The sequence below is a fragment of the Phoca vitulina genome, unplaced genomic scaffold (assembly GCF_004348235.1).
Source record: "Phoca vitulina isolate PV1807 unplaced genomic scaffold, GSC_HSeal_1.0 scaffold37, whole genome shotgun sequence".
NCBI lineage: Eukaryota > Metazoa > Chordata > Mammalia > Carnivora > Phocidae > Phoca > Phoca vitulina.
The window spans coordinates 12,383,205-12,408,595 of record NW_022589740.1 but is presented as its reverse complement, the minus strand read 5'-3'; the positions used below and the strand labels follow the sequence as shown (position 1 = coordinate 12,408,595).

At 40.4% G+C, this 25,391-nt stretch overlaps 1 protein-coding gene across 1 annotated transcript in view; it reads right to left on the bottom strand.

Moving 5' to 3' along the window:
* Positions 1 to 25,391, bottom strand: part of GDA (guanine deaminase) — a 71,096-nt gene that overhangs the window by 28,565 nt on the left and 17,140 nt on the right. The window contains exons 2-3 of the mRNA XM_032427444.1: positions 10,228 to 10,316; positions 2,350 to 2,521 (exon numbers count right to left, since the gene is read on the bottom strand). Coding sequence (XP_032283335.1) covers positions 2,350 to 2,521; positions 10,228 to 10,316 — 261 coding nt within the window. The remainder of the gene's footprint in view (positions 1 to 2,349; positions 2,522 to 10,227; positions 10,317 to 25,391) is intronic.

Sequence of the window (25,391 nt, the reverse complement as noted above, 5' to 3'; positions counted from 1 at the left end):
ATATTCATCCTATTCCCCAGAATATTTGCAACTCGTTTATCTTGGCACATTTACCAGGATCTCATTGTCCAATCCCTTGACTGCAAGCTATATAATATATAGATTCCTGAACCTTCTAGTCTTTTTAGTTTATTCCAGTCTAATTTGAAACTGTAATCTCTCACCCAGCTTGCAATGTTTAAAGGCAGATAATTCAGGCTTGTTTTACTGGGATTTTTTTTCTAAGTAATCTCAGGAGATGTTTGCTAATATATACTTTAAATTATTTGCACATTAAATGATCACTGTCATCTACGGTGCAGAACTCTGGGTCTTCATTTGCCCATTTGCTGAAGTATAGATCTAGGACTGTTTTCTGAGGGAGAAAATAAAATAAACAAAAATGGCTTGGATCTCTCCGGACCTACTGTTTTAACATCCCTTTGCATTGCCGTGAGCAGTCGTCAGCCTAGGGACAGGTTCTAGTTAACAAATCTCAACTTTCTACAGATTTCAACCATATCATCAGCTCATCCAACTGTTAAAGTGTGCAGGGCTGCCTGCTCATAATCAGAAACATAGGATGTATGCAATGCAAGTGTGTGTCGAGAATAAAATCTATTTTGTACTCACTGACATCAAATACTTAACTCTCTGATACAAGAAATAGTATTTATGGAGTACTCCCTGAAGGATATATGGTTCTAGATACTCTGAATGTCTAAACATAAAACAGTGATATATTTGGGTTTTTTTAAAATACTATAGCATCTTAATAATATATATTTTGACATCATAGCATGTATCTATATGAACTATTACTGAAACTAATTTTTAAGAAAATCAGTATGAGTAATAGAAATACTTTACCTTAACAAATATTTTATTCTTTATCATATACACAGTGTAAATTACATCATTGATTTCCTTCTCTGGGTCAGCAGCTAGAAACTTAAAGCTGAATTTGTGACAAATTCTAACAAGTTCATGGCCCCCCATGGTATACATTTACCCCTCAGTTTTATTTTTCTTTCCCCCTTTTTTCCTTTGCCACGCTTTCGTGACTCATTTGCTTCCATTGTACACTATTTTATTTTAAGATATCTCAAACCCTTTTTAGAACAATGAGAGGTATAAATAAATTTTGAGCATAAAAAGATTTGGTGTGGTTAACACAATTCATTAACACAATGGCCCAGCAACTTCATGCACTGTGTTAGTCCTTCTCAGTTTTTCTGGTGTCATGTGGATCCACGCTAAATAGGTAAGATCCACAATTACACTGAATTTACAATAAAGGAAGTCAAGTATATAAAGGATAGCACTTCTACTCCTCAAGGCTTGAATGATACAGGACCAGGGGAAATGGCAGAATGGCTAGGTAACTGTGTAAGACTTATAATACTATCACCATCCCATAGCCATCACTTTAGAAGACCATCCATGGGTCCAACAACAAGGCAGAAATGTTTAGACTAAGTGTGCTACATGACAAGAGGTAGTGGTCAGATAAGAAAGTATTTGCAAAAGGTATTCTCCACTGCAGAAGCTGTTTCTGGTTGCTGAGTGGATTTGGCATAGGGCTGGAGTAGAAAGAAGGGGACTGATTTCCTTGAGAGGGTGGAAGTAAGGACATCTTCAGAGCCTTCAATATATGGTTGGCATTGTTCAATGACTTGAACTAGCTCCCTAGCTCCCTCTAGTGGTGTTAATGCTCATCATGTTCCTACGTACCCTGCTATAGGGAGCCGTCCTATTTCCCCTCCTTGGGAAGCTACTAAAATAATGTGATATCCTTCTAACTGTAATTTTAACTTCTATTTTTAAATTTCCTTGCATGTTTTTTAAAGCAAACATATACAACGCTTACCATGTGTCAGGCACTATTCTAAGAACCTCACAAATACTAACTTATCATAACAATCCTATGAAGTAGTTACTATCATGATCTCTACTTTATTTTACAGATGGGGAAAATGAGTCACGGAACTTTCCAAAGGTTACACAGCTATTCCATATGGTCCCCAGAACAGCACTGTGGATTGGCAGGAGTAAGGGAACACACACATGCATGAAATTCCAATTTAGTAACTCGAAACACAAGAAGTAACAGACCAAGAGTCAAGAGAGCCCACCAGATAGGGAATTTGAGGATTTGGATTCAAGTGCTCTCTCTGCTATGGGTTAGCTTGTGTAGATGAGGTGGATGGTCCACACACTCCTTGGGCTTTGAAAAAAACTGAAAATGTCTCTACAGTCCATTCTAGCCTCAACTGCCTATGTTTTATAATTAAAATATGCCCCAAGAAATGGATGTGTCTACAGGTGATTTGGTCATAACACACTGCTACTGACAAGCAAGATACTTACGACAACTCTGGTATATACTTCTTCAGCGAAGTCGATGTTCTGGAATTTGAGTTCTGTAGGAAATGTGTACATGGTCAGCCAGTCCAAAAGCGGCAGGTCCACATTACTCCCAGCAAAAGAATACTGAGGGGCGTGGATGTGTGTATCAACCAGCCCAGGCATGAAGAACTCACTGGAAATTAATACAAGGGGAAAAGAATTTAATAACACCTTCAATCATTTTCCATACCTTTAAATCACATTTTCTCTCCACGGTGATTTAATTGTTTACCCCACGCAGGTTTAGAGCTAATGCAATCAGACGATTGTAAATTCTCCTGTTATCTAGCAATCAAGAAATAGAAGTGACGCTCTGCTGGGAGAGATACAGCTCCTACATTGGAATGGTGGAATGGCTGGTGTGAGGTTAACTAAAGATGATCGAGGGAGGCAGAAGCACAGCACTGAGAAGAAGCAAAACAGTCATGGAACAAGACATCCGATGACTTTGTTCTCATAATTGGAGGTTGTAGGACGGAGAGCAAAGATGAGAAAGAAGACCTTTAAAGCTTCTAGAGCCACGCTGAGGAATTACTCCCAAGTCACTAAGGATGACTGACGATGACAAACGGTGGCTGCAATGCTAGACTCAGTGGTCGTCTTGACCTTGGCTGACTACAAGAAATCTGGTCCTTCCCCCTGTGAGGTAGGGGCTGAGTTCTGAAATGAAGCAGCAACGGCAAACTGAGGCTGGTTAGGGACAGGCCCTCTTAGGAGACGAGACTGTCAATGGGTGGGCGGTGTCGGATGGGTAAGTGAGGACACAGCTGTAGTGGTCAGACAGCCGTCTCCAGGTGCCGCTGATCACTCCTGCTATTCCCCCGGCCTGCCAACTAATTTTCACACTTCTACTGATTCTCATAACCGAAAGTCCTGGAAAGATGTTTTTAAGAGCTTTCAGGGGCACTACCCACAGATTCGAGGAAGCCCCCAAACTAACACACTTAAAGCTTCTCTAAAGAACAAATCCAGTTCACTGGGGTCTATTAAGTGTCTACACACATCCAAACAGATATTTGTTGAAGACCATACATACCACCACGACCACCACCCTGAGAAAATATGAATTATATTTTAATATACATAAAGAACTTGAGCTCAAAACTTGACATAACAAAGAACCCCTTATGCTACCAATTGAAATGTACACCACCTCAGTGAAAGGCAAACAAAGCCTGGGCTACCTATAAAATGCTTTCTTTTTAAAGAAATGGGAACCGGGAATGGTGGCGATAATGCTGATGACCAGCAGATGATGTTTACTGAAGAAGTACATGTACCGGGAACAGCATCCACGTACGTCATCTTACTTGCGGGAGGCAGTTTATTACAGGGGTTAAGTATATACATTCTTGACTCAGACTGCCTGGTTTTGAATTGAGACCCCACCATAAACGAGCAGTAGGGTCATCGACATGTTATTTAACTTCGTTGCGACTCAGTGTCTACAGTGGTGGCATCATAGGGCTGTTGTGAGGATTGTTAGCACGTGTAAAAACAGTGCCTAGATAACAAAAAGCCCTCAAAAAAAAAATAGTAGTTATGATGATGTAATGCTCACAACAAACTTACAAAGTAGTACTGTTGTCCTCATTTATAGAAGAGAAAACTGAAGCTCGGGAAATGTAAGTAGCTTTAAAAAAAAAAAAAAAAGTACTCCTGCAACAAGTCAGCTTTGGAGCCTAGATTCAAATCCAGGCAGTTTGTCTGCAGGCTCAGTACTCTTGGTCACTACCCTCCGGAGGACAGAATTCTTCATTCACTTTGGCGGGGAAGAGCAGTGACAATCTCGTGTGGTAAGAAGGCCGCATTAAGTGAGCCTACAATGTGGGGGGCATGCAGAGAGGGGGAATGAGCTATGGATTCCTCTCAGGCATGAGTCGCTGACCTCTCAGGATACCTCAGTCCTGGGGCTTTCCCCGTCTCCACCACCATGAAATGAAATGGCTGTGTGATTTCTTTATGTAGTTGAATTGTTCAATCAAATAATATTTCCCAAGTAACTGAAAAGTTTTAAAAACTCTCCTAAGCCTTGTGGGAGATCCAAAGAGAAATAAGACATTTTCTTGTCTTCAAAGAGATTATAATCTAGTTAAGCAGATTAGGGGTGAGTGAGGATATCTGTGTGTGTATGTGTATGTGTTAGGGGCAGGGAGAATAGGGAGAGAGGGAGGCGGAGAGAAAGAGAGAAGTAGATCTGGTCAAAATATTAAGGATCTTAGTGAGCAATTTCACTCCTAGTGGTTTGCCCAACTGAAATAAAACAATGCTTATGAAAAGGCATTGCACAAAAATATTTAGAGCAGTTTTATGTATCCTAGCCTTGAACTGGAAACAAATCAAATACCGCAGGAAAACAGATAGACAAACTGTGGTATATCAACACAACGGAATGCTATTTGGCAATAAAAAAGAAAGAACTACTGTTATAAACAACAAAATGGATGAATCTTGGAAACATTACGATGAGTGAAGAATCCAGACACAAGAATTATTGATTTATTCCATTCATATGACATTTTTTTTAAAGATTTTATTTATTTATTTGACAGAGAGAGAGAGAGAGAGTACAAGTAGGCAGAGCGACAGGCAGAGGGAGAGGGAGAAGCAGGCTCCCTGAAGAGCAGGGAGCCCAATGCGGGGCTCAATCCCAGGACCCTGGGATCATGACCTGAGCCAAAGGCAGACGCTTAACGACTGAGCCACCCAGGTGCCCCATTCATATGACATTTAAAAACAGGCAGAAGTAATCCATGTGATTGAAAAAATTAAACAGTGGACAAGGGGCTGGAGAGTGACTGGAAGGGGCATAAAGGAACTTTCTAGGCTGATAGGAATGTGTTATATCTTGATTGGTTTATGTTGGTTACATAGCTATATATGTTTGTCAAAACTTATCAACGTACATACCTAAGATCTGTGCACTTTACTACATAAAAAATGTTTCAGAAACAACAGCCAGAAAAAAGCTTCTTTAAAAAGGGTCTTGAATAATCAATTCAGTGAATTAACTGGTATTGGTTATTCCATAGCCAGGAGGGAGGGGATGGCGAGGCTACTTGTTACTTTGTTTTTTCTTCTCTTTTGCAGAACTGTGACACTTTGAGTCTCAGGTTTAGGACATGAATCTGGCGGTGGCAGGCATGTGCGGGGAGACTCCTCCCATGCATGTCCCAAGCATGACATTTCTGAATAAAGATTATGGTGATAGGAACAGAAAGGAAAAGATGAATACAAGAGAAAAAGCTTGATATTTTATTAGCTGTGGGCAGCAAAGGAGAGGAATGAGTCCAAAAGAGAGCTTTTGAGCATGTGAAGCTGATTATATGACATGATGTGAAGAGAACGTAGGAGGAAATTCCACGTTGAGGGAGGGGATGTTATTAAGTCTAGAGTCTGTTTAATCTCCAAGGGTCCAAAAAGGATCAGAAACGTGGGATAAGAGGTGACAGAAGAGGTACGGATGGGATTCAGATTTGAGAGTCTTCTCTGTGGAGGTAAGCCTAGAATTTGGGGGTGCCAGAGATTTCTGTGGAAAAAGAACAAAACTGAGTCTTGAACAGCACCAGTCCACTTACAGGAGTAAGAATGAGTAAGACAAGGCCATGCTCCTGGAGCAGAGTTGTCAGGAGGACTGAGGGAGATCCAGAAAAGAGAGGTCTCAAGGACAGCAACAAAGGGAAAGGAGTACAGGACAGAGACCAGTGTCCAAACCTGCAAGAGTCCAAGGCAAGTGGTCTCAGGAAAAGAGAGCTCTCATTTCTATGCAGTGGTTGGGGAGACACCTGATTGCACGTGGATTCAGTCCTTCATTATAGAATACTTACCAAGTCTCTAGAATGGTTTAGTTACTGTCCTACGTGCCGAAAAGAAACCCATAAACGTGAAAGATCAGTGTTTAGAGAAAGTACTGGGCAGAGAGAGAATTCCCTTTAAAAATATTTGGTAGTGAAAGAATGGGCAGGTGGGGGGACGGAAAGTCACATTTTGTTGAGCATGTTCTTAAGGAAGCAGAGATGAAAGAACTCTTTTCAATTTCGCTTACTCACTAGCTTCACTTCCTTAGAAAATCTCCACTTCCCCTGAGATAAAAACCACTAATTTCATATTCCAAACCTGCGGTGCTGGCCAGGCTGCATCAGAATCTGAGGACAGAGATTGTCTGCCCCTATATACACTTACCAAAACACCCACTCATCTTTTAACCAAGTGGACAATGTTAATGAAAGCTCTACCATCCAGAAAGTTGAAAATAGAGCTACCATACGATCCAGCAATTGCACTACTGGGTATTTACCCCAAAGATACAAATGTAGGGATCCGAAGGGGTATGTGCACCCCAATGTTTATAGCAGCAATGTCCACAATAGCCAAACTGTGGAAAGAGCCAAGATGTCCATCAACAGATGAATGGATAAAGAAGATGTGGTATATATATACAATGGAATATTATGCAGCCATCAAAAGGAATGAGATCTTGCCATTTGCAACGATGTGGATAGAACTGGAGAGTGTTATGCTGAGCGAAATAAGTCAATCAGAGAAAGACATGTATCATATGACTTCACTGATATGAGAAATTCTTAATCTCAGGAAACAAACTGAGGGTTGCTGGAGTGGTGGGGGGTGGGAGGGATGGGGTGGCTGGGTGATAGACATTGGGGAGGGTATGTGCTATGGTGAGCACTGTGAATTGTGTAAGACTGTTGAATCACAGACCTGTACCTCTGAAACAAATAATACATTATATGTTTAAAAAAAAAAAAAGAAGGTAGCAGGAGGGTAAAAATGAAGGGGGGGAAATTGGAGGGGGAGACGAACCATGAGAGACGATGGACTCTGAAAAACAAACTGAGGGTTCTAGAGGGGAGGGGGGTGGGGGGATGGGTTAGCCCGGTGATGGGTATTAAAGAGGGCACGTACTGCATGGAGCACTGGGTGTTATGCACAAACAATGAATCATGGAACACTACATCAAAAACTAATGATGTAATGTATGGTGACTAACATAACATAATAATAAAAAAAAAAAAGAAAGCTCTACCATCAAAACACATGACTATCTTGAAGGGTCTGAGTTGCCCAAGCTGTTTGTTCACCATTGTCAACGTCATTTACCTGCCAGCTGGGAGCTGTGATGGTCCTGTGGGCTTGGGAATCCCAGGCTCTTTGAAAATGACCATTTCCTTGCCCAACAATGCAGGGGTGTAAAACAATAACATCCTGTCTTTATTTAAAATTTTGGTATTTTGTTCATCATGGATTTTTTGCATTAATTTTGATTTTTAAAAATATTGCATCAGGGGTGCCTGGGTGGCTCAGTCGTTAAGCGTCTGCCTTCGGCTCAGGTCATGATCCCAGGGTCCTGGGATCGAGCCCCACATCGGGCTCCCTGCTCAGTGGGAAGCCTGCTTCTCCCCCTCCCATTCCCCCTGCTTGTGTTCCCTCTCTCGCTGTGTCTCTCTCTGTCAAATAAATAAATTAATAAATCTTAAAAATAAATAAATAAATAAATAAATAAATAAATAAATAAAAATATTGCATCAAACTATTACTTATCTTGATTCCTGAGTTTTTTGCCTTCCCCACCATCCTTAAATTCCTTGCCAGATGTGAATGCCTCATCCTGGCCCTGCCACCCTTTCTATGGTCCATGGCCACAATCTGATCCACTTCTTTCAAAGCTCTGCTCAGGGTGCTCCGGTTGTCATTTTCACTTAAGAAAATCCACATCATGGGGCGCCTGGGTGGCTCAGTCAGTTCAGTGTCTGCCTTTGGCTCAGGTCGTGATCCCAGGGTCCTGGGATGGAGCCCAGAATCGGGCTCCCTACTCAGCAGGGAGCCTCCTTCTCCCTCTGCTCCTCCCCCTGCTTGTGCTCTCTCTCTCTCAAGTAAATAAATAAAATCTTTAAAAAAAAAAAAAGAAAGAAAATCTACATTGTGCTGAGATAGACCTGCAGGTACAGTAAGTCTGTTAAACACACTGTCAGAGACACCATCTTCTGTGGTATCTTAATTGTGACTTGAAATTCAACTGCACATATCTCGTGTGTTTGGTATAAGGCTTTTCTACAAAGACTTCAGTCTTCAACCAAGGTTTATGTTTTTTCTTACCTTACCACTTCTCTGTGCGTGGTGCCTAGAGGCACCCCAGAGTCCACATTTGTCTGATGGACTTTCCTCCAAAAGCAGCCTCATACAGAGGGACGGAAGGACTTGTGGACCCACAGAAGTGTTCACCCCGCCCCCCATCCTCCAACTACCCCACCCTCCTCTGCTCACTCATACAAATCTAGCAAGAGGAAGCAGACGATAACACAGAAGGGGCTAGAATTATCTCCATGCCCACTGGATTCACTTTCAGGCCCACTGCCCAAGAGCTTCCCAGCCTAGAGAGAGGCAGCAGGTAGGAAATGTGAACACAAATGTAAGTGCACCAAAACTTCACTATGAGCAGTCACCCCGTCTGTCAGGACTGTGGCCAGCCCCTCTGCCTCAAAGCCTTACGGGTAGCCCAGTTCACAAAGCTGCTGCAGCGTATGGAGGTGGCATCCACGACCACTGAGAACAATTCTGCTAACAGCCTAGGAGACAGGCTCAGAGAAAGGAGGTGACTTGCTTTCAGGCTTTAGCGAGAGGATTCAAGCCAGGTGTTCCAACACCTAGTTCACTGTTCTCACCACATTACTCTAAAGTCACTTCCCAAGTTATAAAAACATCTTTAGAATGAAAGTGATTTTTATTGATTTTGGAACTTCCATTGACTTTGGAAACATGCTTGCCCTGAAACAAGATAAAATCTTTGAGTTCAAAAAAGTATTCCCATCCTGGGGCACCTGGGTGGCGCAGTTGGTTAAGCGGTGGACTCTTGGTTTCGGCTCAGCTCTGATCTAGGGTTTGTGAGATCGAGCCCCGCGTAGGACTTGCACTGAGCAAGGAGTCTGCTTGAGCTCCTCTCTCCCTCTCCCACTGCCCCTCCGCCTCCAAAATAAATAAATAAATCTTTAAAAAAATAAAGCATTCCCATCTATATAAAACAAATCAACCAGGCTATGAAGAGAATGAGCCAATCATAGCAAACACGTTTTGAACAAATATTAAAACCCCCCAAACATGGGGCGCCTAGGTGGCTCAGTCAGTTAAGCATCTGCCTTCGGCTCAGGTCATGATCTCTGGGTCCTGGGATCGAGCCCCACATTGGGACCTTGCTCAGCGAGCGGGGAGTCTGCTTTCTCTCTCTCCCTCTGCCCCTCCCCCTGCTCATTCTCTCTCTCTCTCTCTCTCTCTCACACACACACACACACACATAAATAAATAAAATATTTTTTTAAAAACCCACAACATAAAACCACAGCTCAAGTGCGCTTTGGGGGATAGGTCTTCCCGAACTATGCTGCCAGTTACCGCTCCCCAAACCTCCATCCCCACCCCCCACCCCCGGCATTTTCTCTCCCTCCCTCTTTATTTCTTTCATGGAAGGTATCACCACCTATCACTGGCGAGCTTCCATATCTGTGTACCTGCTTACTCTCTGAGATCCCCGTGGGCTGTAAACCCTGCGCGGGCAAAGACTTTACAGATCATTTTCTCCTCCAGATCCTGGTTGTTACACACAGTAAGCTCAACAAAGATCTGCTGAAGAGATAAACAGATGACGGCAGTCTCCTGTTCTCAAAGCTTCCAACCTTCAGCTTCCTGTTCTCAAATTCCCTTCTTTTCACCTCACCCCGCAAGGAAAAACACAAAGCCTCTCCGTCCCTCAAGGCAGGTTTCTCATCGTCTGAGACTAGTGAAGGGCACTAGTTAACAGAGAAAGAGAAGAAGTTGGCTGTGACTTACTGGTTGCTTAGTTCTCTTATTTCACACGGCTTGAAGCACCATTCTTTGGCCAGCTTTTCTTGTTGGGATGCTTCTTCTAAAAACACTATCTTTAAAAGAAAGAAAGAGAAGAATCACAAATTAATGAGCCATAGGCATTTGTTGTTGTTAAATAGCTAAATCTTTTTAAAAGGTGTTCGATAACCAAATGGGATAGAGTTCAGAGACAAAAAGATAGGGGTTTGCCTTTGCTTGTCCAAGGAAGCAAACTGCATGAGATTTCTTTTTCTGCCTTTCTACAGATACAAGTAAGACTTCAAAAATTCTAATTTGAAGATACAGGGTATTAAAAATGGCTAATTGATACCTATTTCTGCCCATACCCCAAAATGATTAAAGGAAACAATTATTTATAGAAAGTGTACCTCACTGCAGATGAATAAAAGATTTTTGTTCGGCTGTTAAAGGAAACTCACGTCCGGAGTACGGTAGTAGGATCTCATGGTGCAAGTTATTAACACTGAATATAATTGCACATCATAATTGCCTGACAATCGAATCTTAGCATGAATTATGTTGATGCTCTGGTGCTGGACATCTGCCATAAAGAGGTCTGCTATATTTTTCTAGTACTGTGGATGAGATGCTAACAGAGCGATCTCTCACGCAGGCTGATGAGCCGATGCACAACAGCCGGGAAACCTTGGATGGACCTCTTATTCTCTCTTGGTCTGGTCTCCCCAGTGCACCCTGGAGATAAAATCAGTACATACTTCACAGGGCTGTTGTAAAGACTAAATATGATAACTGTGGTGAAGAAGTTAGCACATCCCTAGAATATATTAAATACTAGACACATTGTATCTATTGCTGATTCTTTTTTAAATATAGTGTTATTGCCTTCTCTATAAAAATGGGTTGCAAAGCAAGAAAAAACAAAGGGACAATGGAATATATATGCAGGAAATATCGTGCATTTCATTTATAAATGTAATATTGGGAGAATAAATGTTTTATGGAACATGAAATACTGAAAAAAGACTGCTAAATAAAATGTATCTAATTAATTAGAAGCAAGGCACTATGCTGCCTGAAAAATAGTTTGTGGAACTGAAAATAAAGTAAAATAAATGTTGATTGAAATCTCTATTCATTAATGATAAGCTTTTTTTAAAAAATGGGATTTTTTAATCTCAGAAGAGAAAATGAAAATGTAATTCCTACAAATGAGAAAATATAATTTGATGATCCTGAAAACAGATTTGAATCAATAAGTATCAAAGCAGATCCATAATTAATTTAAAAAACACAAAAACAATTTATCTCTATAACTCAGAGCTGGTTTACCATTAAACACATAAATCACATACATGCATACCTACATAAAAATATTTGTAAAGCCCTATATTCACACATTTGAATATATATTTGAAATAAATGGTTTTTGAGGAAAATATAAATGATCAAAATTTATTCTGGAGAGACAGGGAAACTGAAAGAACTAGTAACTCTAGTAGAAACCGAGGAAGTTCTTTTTGTTGTTTCTTTGTTGTTTTTTTTTAGAGAGAGAGTGCAAGCAGGTGTGGAGGGACAGAGAGAGAGGGAGAGAATCTCAAGCACACTCATGCTGAGCCTGGACCCTGATGCAGGTCTCGATCTCACAACCATGAGATCATGACCTGAGCCAAAATCAAGAGTCGTTCGCTTAACCGACTGAGCCACCCAGGCGCCCCATGAAGTTTTACTAACCCATTAAGTAAGCTTGTGGTTCAGAACCACACTGTCTAATAGAACTAAAATGCCTGTCATAAATACAAGTTTCTCCTTCTAATAATTGGAGCTCTCCCCTGAGGACATGGTTTTCCCTGGGCTTCTCAAATGGCAGGTGTTCACACATCAGAGTCAGGCAATAAGTTGGTTCCTTCCATACCCACCACAGTTCTTCCCAAACCATTTCTCCTGCACCTTCTTATAAACTAAGTTCCTTTAAGACCTGCCCCTTCCAGCTTTCAAGAGCACCTTTCTCTCACTGTCTAGATTTGTTGATGCCTGCCTCACATTCTTTCTCTCCACTCCAAGCCCTGCCTTCATTCCTTTGAAAATCATCATGGCCTTTTGACACCATGACAACCTATTTCCACGAACTCCTTTTCAGCGATTTGTTCATAAACAGATGAACAAATAAAGTTCACGAACTTCATATTATGGTCACACCTTGGACATGCTCATGACCCACAACTGCTCCACCTCCAAAAATCCTGAATCACATATCAGGCCACAGTGACCTCTCTTTCCAGTTTGCCATTTCAACTACTCCAACCAATCTTCCACCTGGAAAAGCCCTCCCTTTACCTTCTCCTCTCTACTCTTCCCCAGTCCATCAGTGGTCTTCTTCCACATTGTCCTTGTCCAGCTTAGATTCTACCACCTGTTATTTCATATTTTTTAGTTCTTAGTCAACATACCTCTGGTAGAGGTTCAGCCTTAACTGAATCCAACTCTCCCCTTCTCTGGGCTACACATGTGGAAGCCAGGCAGGGTTGGAGCAAAGCACACGATGTGGTAGATGGAATGTCCATAATCATCAAGATCAGATGCGCTCCTACCAATGCCTGTTGCTGGTGCCCTAAGACATCTCTCTAGCACTGCGGTCTTTACTTTCAGTAAAACAGAAAACATAATTGTATAGCCACCAACAGATCATTGAAAATGTTTTTTCAGTGATAGATTAATATTATCAAATAACTCAGAAGGAATTCAAAGAATTGAGAGATATTGCTATGACAAAGCTCCTCCCAGTCACGTCCACTTGATTTACGTGAAAATGTTTCTCAGCACTTACATCTATAAAAATGGAAAATAAGAAAAAAATTGATGCTGCTCCTATTTCGTTCTACCAACAAGTAACACTCATCCATACATATATGGAAAAAACAGCTTTTTTATTTAACATTTAACAAATTACCTTATGGTCCCAGGAAATTTTAAATACATTTATGCACACAAATTTGACTGCAATGGTTGATTAATAAAAGACTTTCAAATATAAAACTATATTGCATTAGCATAGACTCTGTAAGGAAAGTAGAATAGAATTAATAGTTCAAGAAGAAAAAGGGACTATATAGCATTTCAGATCATTAAAGAGAAGCTAGTTCATGATTTTCTAAAAAATAGATTAAGGTAGATATCAAATCACTATATTTTTATTCTATCAGATACATTTTAAAAAGTAATGTCACAGTTCAATTTTGACAGGTATATATAATTTGCAAAAATTATGGGCTTTAAGTGTATTTAAATTTAATAAAAACTATACATATCAACTTTTAAAAAGTGCAAATGCACTTAAGTTTTTCAAAATTCCTTTAAGGGGCACATTAGTTTAAAAAAAAATGTGAAGAGCACTTCTCTAGTAAACTCATTCCCGCCCTCCATTATGAAGATTTGAAATCTACTCTCTCTTCAAATTTCTCACTGCATTTAAAAGCGTACATCACACATGTACGATAGTGAAAAATTGCAAACAATTTCAAAGTCAGTAAGAGATTGGTTAAATACAACTAAACATGGCAGCAATTAAAAGTGACAGTGAAGAGGCACGTGGGAGGCTCAGTTGGTTGAGCGTCTGCCTCTTGGTTTCAGCTCAGCTCATGATCTCATGGGTCAAGGGACTGAGCCCTGCGTTGGGCTCCGCACTCAGCAGGGAGTCTGCTTGAAAGATTCTCTCCCTCTGGCCCGCCCCCCACTCATTCAATGCTCTCTCTCTCTCAAATAAATAAATAAATCTTAAAAAAAAAATGACAATGAAGGCTTATAGCTATCAAATGGAACATTATCCCTGATACGATCTTAAGGTATTTTTAAAAATGCAGGTTACTAGATAACATGTATGGTATAATCACATTTTTTAGTAAGAATGAGATGTGTGTGTTGGCATGTCTGAACATTGATGGTAGTGATCATTTCCTCATAGTACACTCTTTGGGATTCAAAATTGTTAATAAATGTTTTTCTTATAGCAAAAATATCAAAGTTAATTCCATTTTAATTGTATATGAAAGTGTAAAGTAAAAAAAAAAAAAGAATACATAAATGTAATCTCCACTCATGGAGCCTATGGTTGGGGAATTAAGATACACAGAGACAGATGATACACGAGACAAGGAAGGGATAATGACAGGGCGCCGTGGGCTCTGGGGGGTTCAGAGAGAGACAGTGGGTGTGTTCAGTGAAGGTTTCAAAGGCAGAACTCTGACGAAAAGTATCTGGAGTTGGAGACAAAAGAATGGAAGGGGTAAATAATGATATGAGCAGAAGCACAGAGGCAAAAAACTGCAAGATGTATTACAGACAGTAGTCTTCTTTAAATACCACTGCAACAGTGGGTTGGAAAGAACTTTAATCCACCAATCAAGTACTTAATAGACTGTTCTCTGGCTCTTACTCATGTATTCACTCAACAATTACTGCCTGCATGTAAAACATGATTCCAGGGAGTAGGAACAATAAATCGATAGGTGAATATGAGATATACTGCATATATTAGTGGGTGCTGTGATGAAAAATAAAGCAAGGTAAATGGATGAGATAAAACGTGGTGTGTGATGGATCTCTCTGAGAAATGATGTTTGAGCAGAGAACTGTATAAAGGGAGGGAGTAAAACACTTGCATATTCTGGGAGGAGCATTCCAGGCACAGGGAACAAATCAGTACAAAGGCTCTGACATGTATATTTAAATTTAATTTAAATTAATGCTTGGCAAGTTTTGAAACACCAGGGATACCAGTGGGGATATGGTACAAGGACTAGAAGAATAGAGATGGTAGCCAGACGCTTTGTAGATCATGGTACAGCCTTGAGATTTACTTTTAAGAAATCTCTAAAATTATTTTGGAAATTATTTTGCAAAATTATAAAATATCACCGATGTTCTCTTTATGGGGCAATGGCTCTCTGATCCTGAGTTTCTCTGGGCTTATGGGGCCATTCATTCACATCTTTCAATCTTTCACCATTTAGTAAGTACCTGTTACAACCCGCAACCTTCCTCCGCAAGCCACAGTTTAGGTGGGTTGTCTGGCACATACAGAAATCATTAAAAACCAGGTTTCATAAAATCAGAGATGGTGCCAGCTAACTGGAACCTTCTCATCTGACCTCCTTGTTTTCCAGATGAGGAAATTGAATCCCTTCTGTTAAGAAAACTGCTCCAAGTGCTCTCTCACTTGAAACTGTGACTATTTAGGATGACAAATACTGAGAATGTCAGCAATACTAAAGCCAAAAGCAGATGAGTAATGACTGTCAGCTAATGAAAAAACTCTGCAAGATAGAGGCTTCAAACACCAGATGGCAAATTTGGGCAAGATGTTTGTTGCTATGAAGAGTAAATTGCTCTTCAGGCCACTGCGAAATAGCTGGGCCACCCAAAAAATAAGTTTGCCAAACTCTGCTACAGACTCCTAAAAAGACTCTTGTAAGTTAAAATTATATAATTTGAAAACCACTCCAGTGGTTTACAACTAACATGTCCAAAAAGCTTTATCCTAATTTATGATTGGTTTTTCAATTGGCAATAACTCTTAACAATTATTCCCTTAACTTTAGAGTTTGATAAAATACTCTTGGAAAAGTGTAGATTCTGGCTATCTTATAAAACTTTATTTTGCTATAGAAAACATGTTTTTGATAGATAAAAAAGTAACTTTAGTAATTCTTCTGATCTAATGACATCACTAGTGATTCATTGGCATTTAGTAACTTTTTATTAGAAAAATAAAACATGTTCTAAAATGATGGGACATCTGATAATAATAGTAAGATTATTCTTAAATGAACTTACTGTGTGCAAGACACTGTCCTACACACTTTACATGCGTTAATTTCTTTTAACCTCACAAGAATCCTATGAGGTAGGTAGTATTACTAACCTCATTTTACAGATGAGAAAACTGAGGCACAGATATGTTAAGCATTTTACGCAAGATTACACAGCTGGTAGGTATCTAAAATTTGAACTATAGTCATTGTCCAGGCTGAGGGCTATTAAGCACGATACTATACATTTTTAAAAATTGTCTTTCACGCAAAATTTTTAAACAGAGCCCTCCCCTACGATTTCTCTTTTCTTTATAAAATATTTCTTGGTGCCTTTCCTTTCCTTTCCCTTCCCTTAATACATCCCAGGCTGGTGGGCCTGGTGGGGCCAGGAACAAAAAAGCAGTCGGGGCTAAAGGGGTCATCAAGGCTGAGAAGGCTAACAGGGCCACAGGGACTGGGGGTAAAGAAGTATGGAGTCAAGGAGGCAGGTTAAGAGGGCAGGGATGGCTGAGGAGTCACCACCAGGGCCAAGAGTTTGATTACACACAGGGTGTCCAGCAAGTATGTAAATATACTGCGGTTAATGATAGTCTTCTCAGAGGTGAATTACAAATATGGAAAGGGAGGGATAGCATATGGTGGTACTGGATTTGAATTGGAAGTACTGATGTCAACTCATAGTTTTCAACTTAGATCAATAATGAATGAATGAATATATATGTATACACATACATACATACATACTTACTTACATATGTATATACATGCATACATAAACCCTTCCTAAATCTATCTGCTAAGAGGACATAGAAACAATGATACCCTGTAGCAATTAGCACCCGTAATGCTCAGATCTTGGTTTCTATATACCATTCTCCACTACAAAGAACCAGATTGACTCCAGGGCTGGAGCAAAGCACAAGATAAATAGGGAATGTAATTTTGTACCAAAAAGGAAGCACTAAAAAAATAGCCAAAGAGTGGTAAAAAGCACACAGGAGCCACCTTGAAGAAGTTCCAGCTAGCAAAATATGGGCCAATCTGAGCATCAAATAATAATAATATTGTTATTATTTATAATTATTTATTTATAATTTATTAGTATTATTATGAATTAAATCCCAATGAATAAAATATGTATCCCTGAATCCACACAAATAAATGAATGGATGGATGAGGGAGAGTTTTTCCTTACAGTAGAACACCAACTAACACATGTGGAAGGAATGATAGAACTAGAAAATTAGCATTTGGCAACCATCATTGTAATAAATGATTCATGCAAAAATCGTCAATGAATGTTAAGTGGGTGAAAATTTTGTTGAAGAACAGGATATTTATATAAATTCAAAATATCTCCCCACAAAATTTATTTTATGTAGAAAAATAGTAACTTTTTGGTGGAAAAATCTGGTAATCACTACCTGAACCAAATGAACAAAGTTAACATCAAGAATAATGGGCTAAATCAACATCACGTGTCTTCAGCTCTGATGCACCAAGAAGAACACAGCATTGCTTCTGTGGTATTCCTGCCAAAAAATGCATAATCTGAGTCTAATCATGAGGAAACATCGGGTGAACCCAAACTGGAAGACATCCTAAAACAAAACAAAAGAAACAAACAAACTGTCCTACCTTCTTGGAACTTACTCAGGACAGTTAAGACTTGAAGACCTGTTCCAGGTGAAAGGCGACTAAAAAATCATGATAAGTAAATACGACTTATGATTCTAGTAGGCATCCTGACCCAGAAGGAGGAAGGAGCTATCAGGGACATCACTGGGTCAGTGGCAGGGTATGAATGGATCTGTGGATAATGCGGCAGATTTAGATCTACATTAATTTCCTGATCTAGATGATTGTACATGATTATGTAAGACAGCATCCTCATTTTCTTTTGTTTTGTTTTGTTTGGAAATACACACTGAAGTACTTAGACTAGAACAGGATGTTTGTAACTTACTCGCAATTAGTTCAGAAAAAAAAGTGTGTGCACGCGCGCGCGTGTGTGTGTGTTTGCATATGTATACATACATGTATCGGGGGGAGGGGGAAGAACCATGAAGCAAATGTGGTAAAATGTTAACAGTAGGGAACCTGGGTGAAGGCTATATGAGAGTTATTCATGGTATTCTTGCAGCTTTTTAAAAGAATTTTGCAATGATTTAAAAATTTTTTTAAAGGTTTTTTTTTATTTTTACTTATTTATTTGTCAGAGAGAGAAAGAGCACAAGCAGGGAGAGAGGCAGGCAGAGGGAGAAGCAGGCTCTCTGCTGAGCAAGGAGCCAGACGTGGGACTCGATCCCAGGACCCTGGGATCATGACCTGAGCTGAAGGCAGAGGCTTAACCAACTGAGCCACCCAGGCGGCCCTAAAATCTTAACTACAAAGCAAACAGTATACTGTTTAGAAATATAAATATTCAAATGAAAGTATAATGACAAGTAAGGACATGGTAAACATAAAATTTAGGATAATGGCTCCCTCAGAGGGGGAAGGGAAGGGAATGGGATGGAAAGGGCACCTGGGAGGCTTCAAAGAAAACTGATGGTTCATCGTGTGTTCATTCATACCCCACACACAGGCATTATAACTGTTCTTTTTTATGTGAGCAAATATATGAACAAAAACAAATTCTCTGCTCGTAATAAATGTTATTTTTTAACATCAAAATCATATCATATAAAACACTGATCATCTGTAGAACACCCAAATCACCAACAAGAAACACTGCAAGCAGGGTAGAGACGGTGGGAAAACAGAATGACACAGATCTAATATTTACAGCACCCTAAAGCAGCAATCTAAAGTGAGGTCATATTGGGGTGCCTGGGTGGCTCAGTCAGTTAAGTGTTCGACTCTTGGTTTTGGCTGAGGTCATGACCTCAGGGTCCAGGGATCGAGCCCCATGTTGAACTCTGCGCTCAGCGGGAAGTCTGCTGGAGGACTCTCTCTCCCCGTCCCTCCATCCCTCCTCTACTCGCATTCTCTCTCTCTCTAAAATAAATAAATAAATCTTTTTAAAAATTAAAAAAAAAATAAAATGAGATCATATATGTCCCTTTTTTTCAAGCAGTCATTAATGTACTGGATGACCTCTACATGCACCTGATAGTTTGTGAATGGCTTTGGGATACAAATTGTTACACCCTAATTTATTTGTTTCCCAAATTCAAAATCCCTTGATGCCTTAACCAATTTCTGGAATAGGGGTACAATTATCATCAAACATTGAGTCAAATTCATCCCAAATCCCAAAGCTTAATCCCAAGGTTAAACAACACATTTGAATCATTAAATCATTAAACAACCCAATTATTGCAGTTGCTGTCTCACAAAAGACATCTTCAGAAACCAAATTTAGCAAGTGGACATCTGAGCATGAATTTAGGAAAAGCACTCATTTTTCTCTTTTGGAAACTGAAAGGTGATAGTAATAGTCCACACAGTTTATCTCAACGGACTGTGGCTGATACATAGATACTGATAAGAACATGTTGGCATGCACAAAAGTACTGGCCACACAAGCTTACCCTTTTTTTAAAACATGAAATCTGCCTTAGGGACCTCTTATAGGTTGAATTGAGTCTCCCTAAAATTCATATGTTGAAGTCTTAAATTCCCAGTACCTCAGAATGTGACTGTATTTGGAAATAAGGTCTTTACAGAGGTAATCAAGTTAAAATGAGGTCATGAGGTTGGGCCTGAATCCAATAGGACTTCTGTCCTTATAAAAAAGGAAAATGTGGGAAGTTGGTATGAAAAAACATAGGGAGAAGATACCATCAACAAGCCATGGAGAGAGGCCTAGAACAGATGCTTCCCTCACATCTCTCAGAAAGAACCAACTCTGCTGATACTTTGATCTTGGACTTTCAGCCTGCAGACTGGGAGACGATAAATTTCCATTGTTTAAACCAACTGGTTTGTAGTACTTTGTTCCAGTACTCCTAGTAAACTGATACCAGACTTCATAGGAGGAAGGACTGGAAGACTAGTCTAATAAATCAGCAAAGGAAAAACACTGCAGAAACTCTCTTTGTTTTTTGTAGGCACCTCATCTGAGAAGTTTGACGTGTTAAAAAAAAAAAAAAATACTAGGGGCACCTGGGTGGCTCAGTCAGCCAAGCATCCTTTTAAACTTAGCTTGGGGTACTAGTTGTTGGTTTATAGTTGTGGAGGGATGAACTGAATTGAGATGTTTTCAGGAAGGTGACCAGAATGTGGAAAAATCCTGAAATCAAAACATGAGAGGAAATTCTAAGTGGAAATGACTGTATTTTCTCTGAAGAAGAAATCAAGAAGATTACCGTGGTTGCAAATAATGGACACACCATCACATAAATGTGTCACTCCAGAGCGGCAAAAGCAGCTTCAATAATGGAATATTCAGCAACAGAATTTTTCAATTTCATGAATAGAAGAATCTTCTAACAATTAAAAGTGGGTATAAATGGAATTCACTGACTCACAACATAGTGAACTTCTCCTAGCTGGAAGTGCCAAGCAGAGGCTGACTGACCATCTGTTCGGTTTGTTGTAGCGGAAATTAATTTCTACACAGGGTGCGAGGGGAGGCTCCTCCACAACTCAGATTCCAAACACCCATGTGGTGGCTCGAAAATATGTCCACAGATCCTTCAGTGCTCCTCTCTTCAAAAGGTGGAGTCTAGTTCCCTTCCCCAACCTTACAGTGGGCCAAACTTAGCGATGTGCTGGTAATGAAGCATGCATGACGCTATGTGCCTTCTAGCTTTCACGTGGCTCTCTCACTTTTGAATTGTTATTCTGGGGGAAGCCTCCAGTCATGCCATGAGGTTACTCGAGCAGCCCTAGGAGAAGCTCTTGTGGGGAAATACCATGGATTGCTGCCAACCACTGTAAGCACCAGCGTATAGTAATGTAAATAACCTTGAACATTGGAAGTGGGTTCTTCAGCCTCAGTCAAGCCTTCAGTCTTGGCCAACATCTTGACTGAGGCCTCGTGAGAGATCCTGAGCCTGAGTCTCTCAGTTAAACTGTTCCTGAATCCCTGACCCAAAAGAACTGTAAGGATAATACAGTTGTTTCAAGCCCTTCCATTTTGAGGTAATTTGTGATGCAGCAATAGTTAACCAATATGATCCATTTTGATCTGAACACTAAGGGTACGTTGCAGTCTTGAGAAGCCTGCTCACACAACCTTTTTTTTTTATTTTTTATTTTTGCCACTTCTCTTTTAATAGATCAAACCACGATTGCCAAAAATTAGTTCCTATCACTGAAGGATAAATGATTATACAATGGTAATCTATTGTAAAAGGAGAAAGTAGACAAGGAATCTAAAATTAATTCCTCCCACTCGGCCTGATTATTACCCCACATTCAAATCTGCTGAGAAAGACTAATGCAGACCTCACAATTAGATCTGTAAGTTCTCTTCAGCAGGAATGGAGCCCTTCAACAAGTTCATCTCTCAGTTGCAAATGGTCAGTTAAACAAGTGCTGAGCCTTTCTACTCTTTGTACAAAAAGGAACCATCTCTCAATATGGCACCTCTGCTCACCCAAACTTAAAGGTCCAAAACAGACTTCTACAAACTCCAGATTCATATATTTGACATTTTCCTTGATATCTCATTAGTATTTCTCACAAGGCACTTCAAAGTCAATGTGTCCAAAATGGAATCCATGATCTTATTCCCAAACCTAGGTCCTTTTGAGGGCTCCTATTCTAGAGAATGAGACCTCATCAATTCAGGATACAATGCAGAAACTTTTGTCACATCTCTTTCTCACCCTCTGCTTAAAATCTCAATGGCTAAATGACAGACGTTGGCGGTGATGTGGAGAAAGGGGAACCCTCTTACACTGTTGGTGGGAATGCAAGCTGGTGCAGCCACTCTGGAAAACAGTATGGAAGTTCTTCAAAAAGTTGAAAATAGAGCTACCATATGATCCAGCAATTGCACTACTGGTTATTTACCCCAAAGATACAAATGTAGGGATCCGAAGGGGTACGTGCACCCCGATGTTTATAGCAGCAATGTCCACAATAGCCAAACTGTGGAAAGAGCCAAGATGTCCATCGACAGATGAATGGATAAAGAAGATGTGGTATATATATATACAATGGAATATTATGCAGCCATCAAAAAGAATGAAATCTTGCCATTTGCAACGATGTGGATGGAACTGGAGGGTGTTATGCTGAGCGAAATAAGTCAATCAGAGAAAGACATGTATCACATGACCTCACTGATATGAGGAATTCTTAATCTCAGGAAACAAACTGAGGGTTGCTGGAGTGGTGGGAGGTGGGAGGGATGGGGTGGCTGGGTGATAGACATTGGGGAGGGTATGTGCTATGTGAGTGCTGTGAATTGTGCAAGACTGTTGAATCACAGATCTGTACCTCTGAAGCAAATAATACATTATATTATAAAAAAAAAAGAAGAAGAAGAAGAAGAAGATAGCAGGAGGGGAAGAATGAAGGGGGGAAATCGGAGAGGGAGATGAACCATGAGAGACGATGGACTCTGAAAAACAAACTGAGGGTTCTAGAGGGGAGGGGTTGGGAGGATGGGTTGGCCTGGTGACGGGTATCAAAGAGGGCACGTACTGCATGGAGCACTGCGTGTTATACACAAACAATGAATCATGGAACACTACATCAAAAACTAATGATGTAATGTATGGTGGTTAACATAACATAAAAAAAAAAAAGACAAAAAAAAACCTCAATGGCTTCCCAATGCATTTAAGATGAAGAAAAGTTTATAACATGATCTATAGAGCCCTAGGTGGTTGACTAATCCAATTTCAGCCTAATCCAGTGCCTTGTCCACACTTCCCTTGCTCTCTCTGCTCCACCACAGTGATCTCATTCAGACCCTATAAGCACCCTACTCTTCCCACCATTGGGCCTTTACATAAAGCTTCCTTCTGCATAAACACCTTTACTTTCCTTTTGTCCAATTAAACCTACACATATTTCTTATTTCAGTTTAGCTGTCTTTCCTTAGGGCACCTTTCCTGACTACCTCAAATTCCCCATCCCCATCCCCAGTTAATGATTCTCAAAGCACCAGGCAACTCTTCTTTATGGAAATACAAGATTGTGGCTAAATGGACAAAATCTAGAACCAGCCTTCCTGGCTTAAGTCGTTTTCTGTTGTGTGAATTTTCAGCAAGTTACTTAAACTCTCTCTGCTGTTCTCTCATCTATAAAGTGGGGATAATAGATATGAACACTTTGTGACAATTAAATAAGACAATGGACGTAAAGTGTTTAGCATGGTGGCCGATGAAAGACATCACGAAGGTCTGAGCTACTGTTTGATTACAGTTGCAATTTCACAGTCTCATGTGTATTCATAATTAATGTTTTACTTATATCTGTCTTTATCAATAAATGGTAAATTCCACAAGGGTGGAGATGTCTGTTTTTACTCGTTATCATTCTTCCATTTCCTGCCACAGTCTTAGCATATGAGCAGTGATTGCTGAGCCATGAATGAATAAATACATGAATGTAATGTAGTGCCTAGACTCTGGAGAACCCTGAGATGTCACATTAAGGAGTTTAGACTTTATGCTCTAGAAGTTTTTTGAATAAGAGTCACGTATGAAAATTAACGGAACGATGATTGTAAGGTAAGTTGGGAGGAGGGTTTAGTGACAGAAGAAGTCTTAGTCCACCATTTGAATGGTTCATTTGGGTGAAGGCAATGGCCAGTGTAGAGAGTAGCAGGATGTGGGAAGAATGTTAAGGAAGGACCCACACAATATGATAGTACATGGATGTGGGGGGAGCAGTTGAGGAGATGCTGTGTGTGTGTATTTATATATATATAAATACTAAATCTCTGAATGAGAGAACAAGGACAGAAGGATAAAACTATGGAAGCCAAGAGGAGATGTTGGTTTGTGGGTAGGGAGAAGAGATGGGGTGGAGGAGCAGGACTTGCAGACAGAGCTGTCCAACAACAGGGGTGGCCAGGTCTGGAGACAGAGATTGGAGTCATCTGTACGGAGATGAATGTGAACCCCATGCAAGAGGCTGACATATCTGGGAAAGAAAAGATGGATAAAAAGGACCAACAGGGGAAGCCTAGGGTTTGCAGCTGATTTAATGAGCCCAGAAAGGTGAAAGGAGCTAGGAAATGAATTGTAAAAGGGAAAGTCAGACAGAACTGGGGAGTAATGACATAGAAGCTCATTCCCAACCACTCTTTAAGAATTCAGCTGAAGGGTCAACCACTTACTCAGCAATCTTTTTTATTTTTTTATTTTTTTATTTTTTTAAAGATTTTATTTATTTATTTGACAGAGAGAGACACAGCGAGAGAGGGAACACAAGCAGGGGGAGTGGGCGAGGGAAAAGTATGCTTCCCGCTGAGCAGGGAGCCCGAGGTGGGGCTCGATCCCAGGACCCTGGGATCATGACCTGAGCCGAAGGCAGACGCTTAACGACTGAGCCACCCAGGCGCCCCGACTCAGCAATCTTTTTGACCTACACCCTCAAGCTAAACAAGGTGCTCCTTTGGCACTGTTTGCCTGCATCTGCAAATAGCAAAGTGGTGGGCTAAATAATGGCCAGTTATAGCCAGTTCCTAATCCTTGTAACCTGTGAATGTTATCTTACATGGCAAAAGAGATTTTGCAGATGTGGCTAAATTAAGAATCATAACATGGGGAAATTATTCTGGATGATCAGAGTGGGTCCTAAATGTAATCACAAGTGTCCTTAGTAAAGGGAGATAGAGATTTGACACAGAAGCAGAAGCCAAGTTGACCACTGAAGCAAGATGCTGACTTTGAAGATGAAGAGGGGGTCCATGAACCAAGGACAGAAGAAATGTAGCTCTAGAAACTGGGAAGGGCAAGAAAACAGATTCTTCCTTAGAAATTTCAGAGCGGGCAGGGCCCTTGATTTTGGCCCAATGAAACAGACTTCTGACCTTCAGAAATGTAAGAGAATCAACGTGTGTTGTTTCTGACTATCAAGTATGTAGTAAGTTGTTATAGTAGCCATAGGAAATTAACACAAGCACTTCATTCACTGCATTATCATTTGAAGTGAGAGTATCTGTCTCCCCACTAATGTATAACCTCCTCAGAAGACTGTGATGCTCTTGGACCTTGATATTCCTGGCATCAAACAGAGTGCTAGACACACAGAGACACTCAAATAAATGTTTGGAGAACGGCTGGAAGGAAGAAAAAAGAGAATCAGAAAAAGAAGAAAAGAGGGCACCTGGGTGGCTCAGTTGGTTAAGCGACTGCCTTCCGCTCAGGTCATGATCCTGGAGTCCCTGGATCAAGTCCCACATCGGGCTCCCTGCTCGGCAGGGAGTCTGCTTCTCCCTCTGACCCT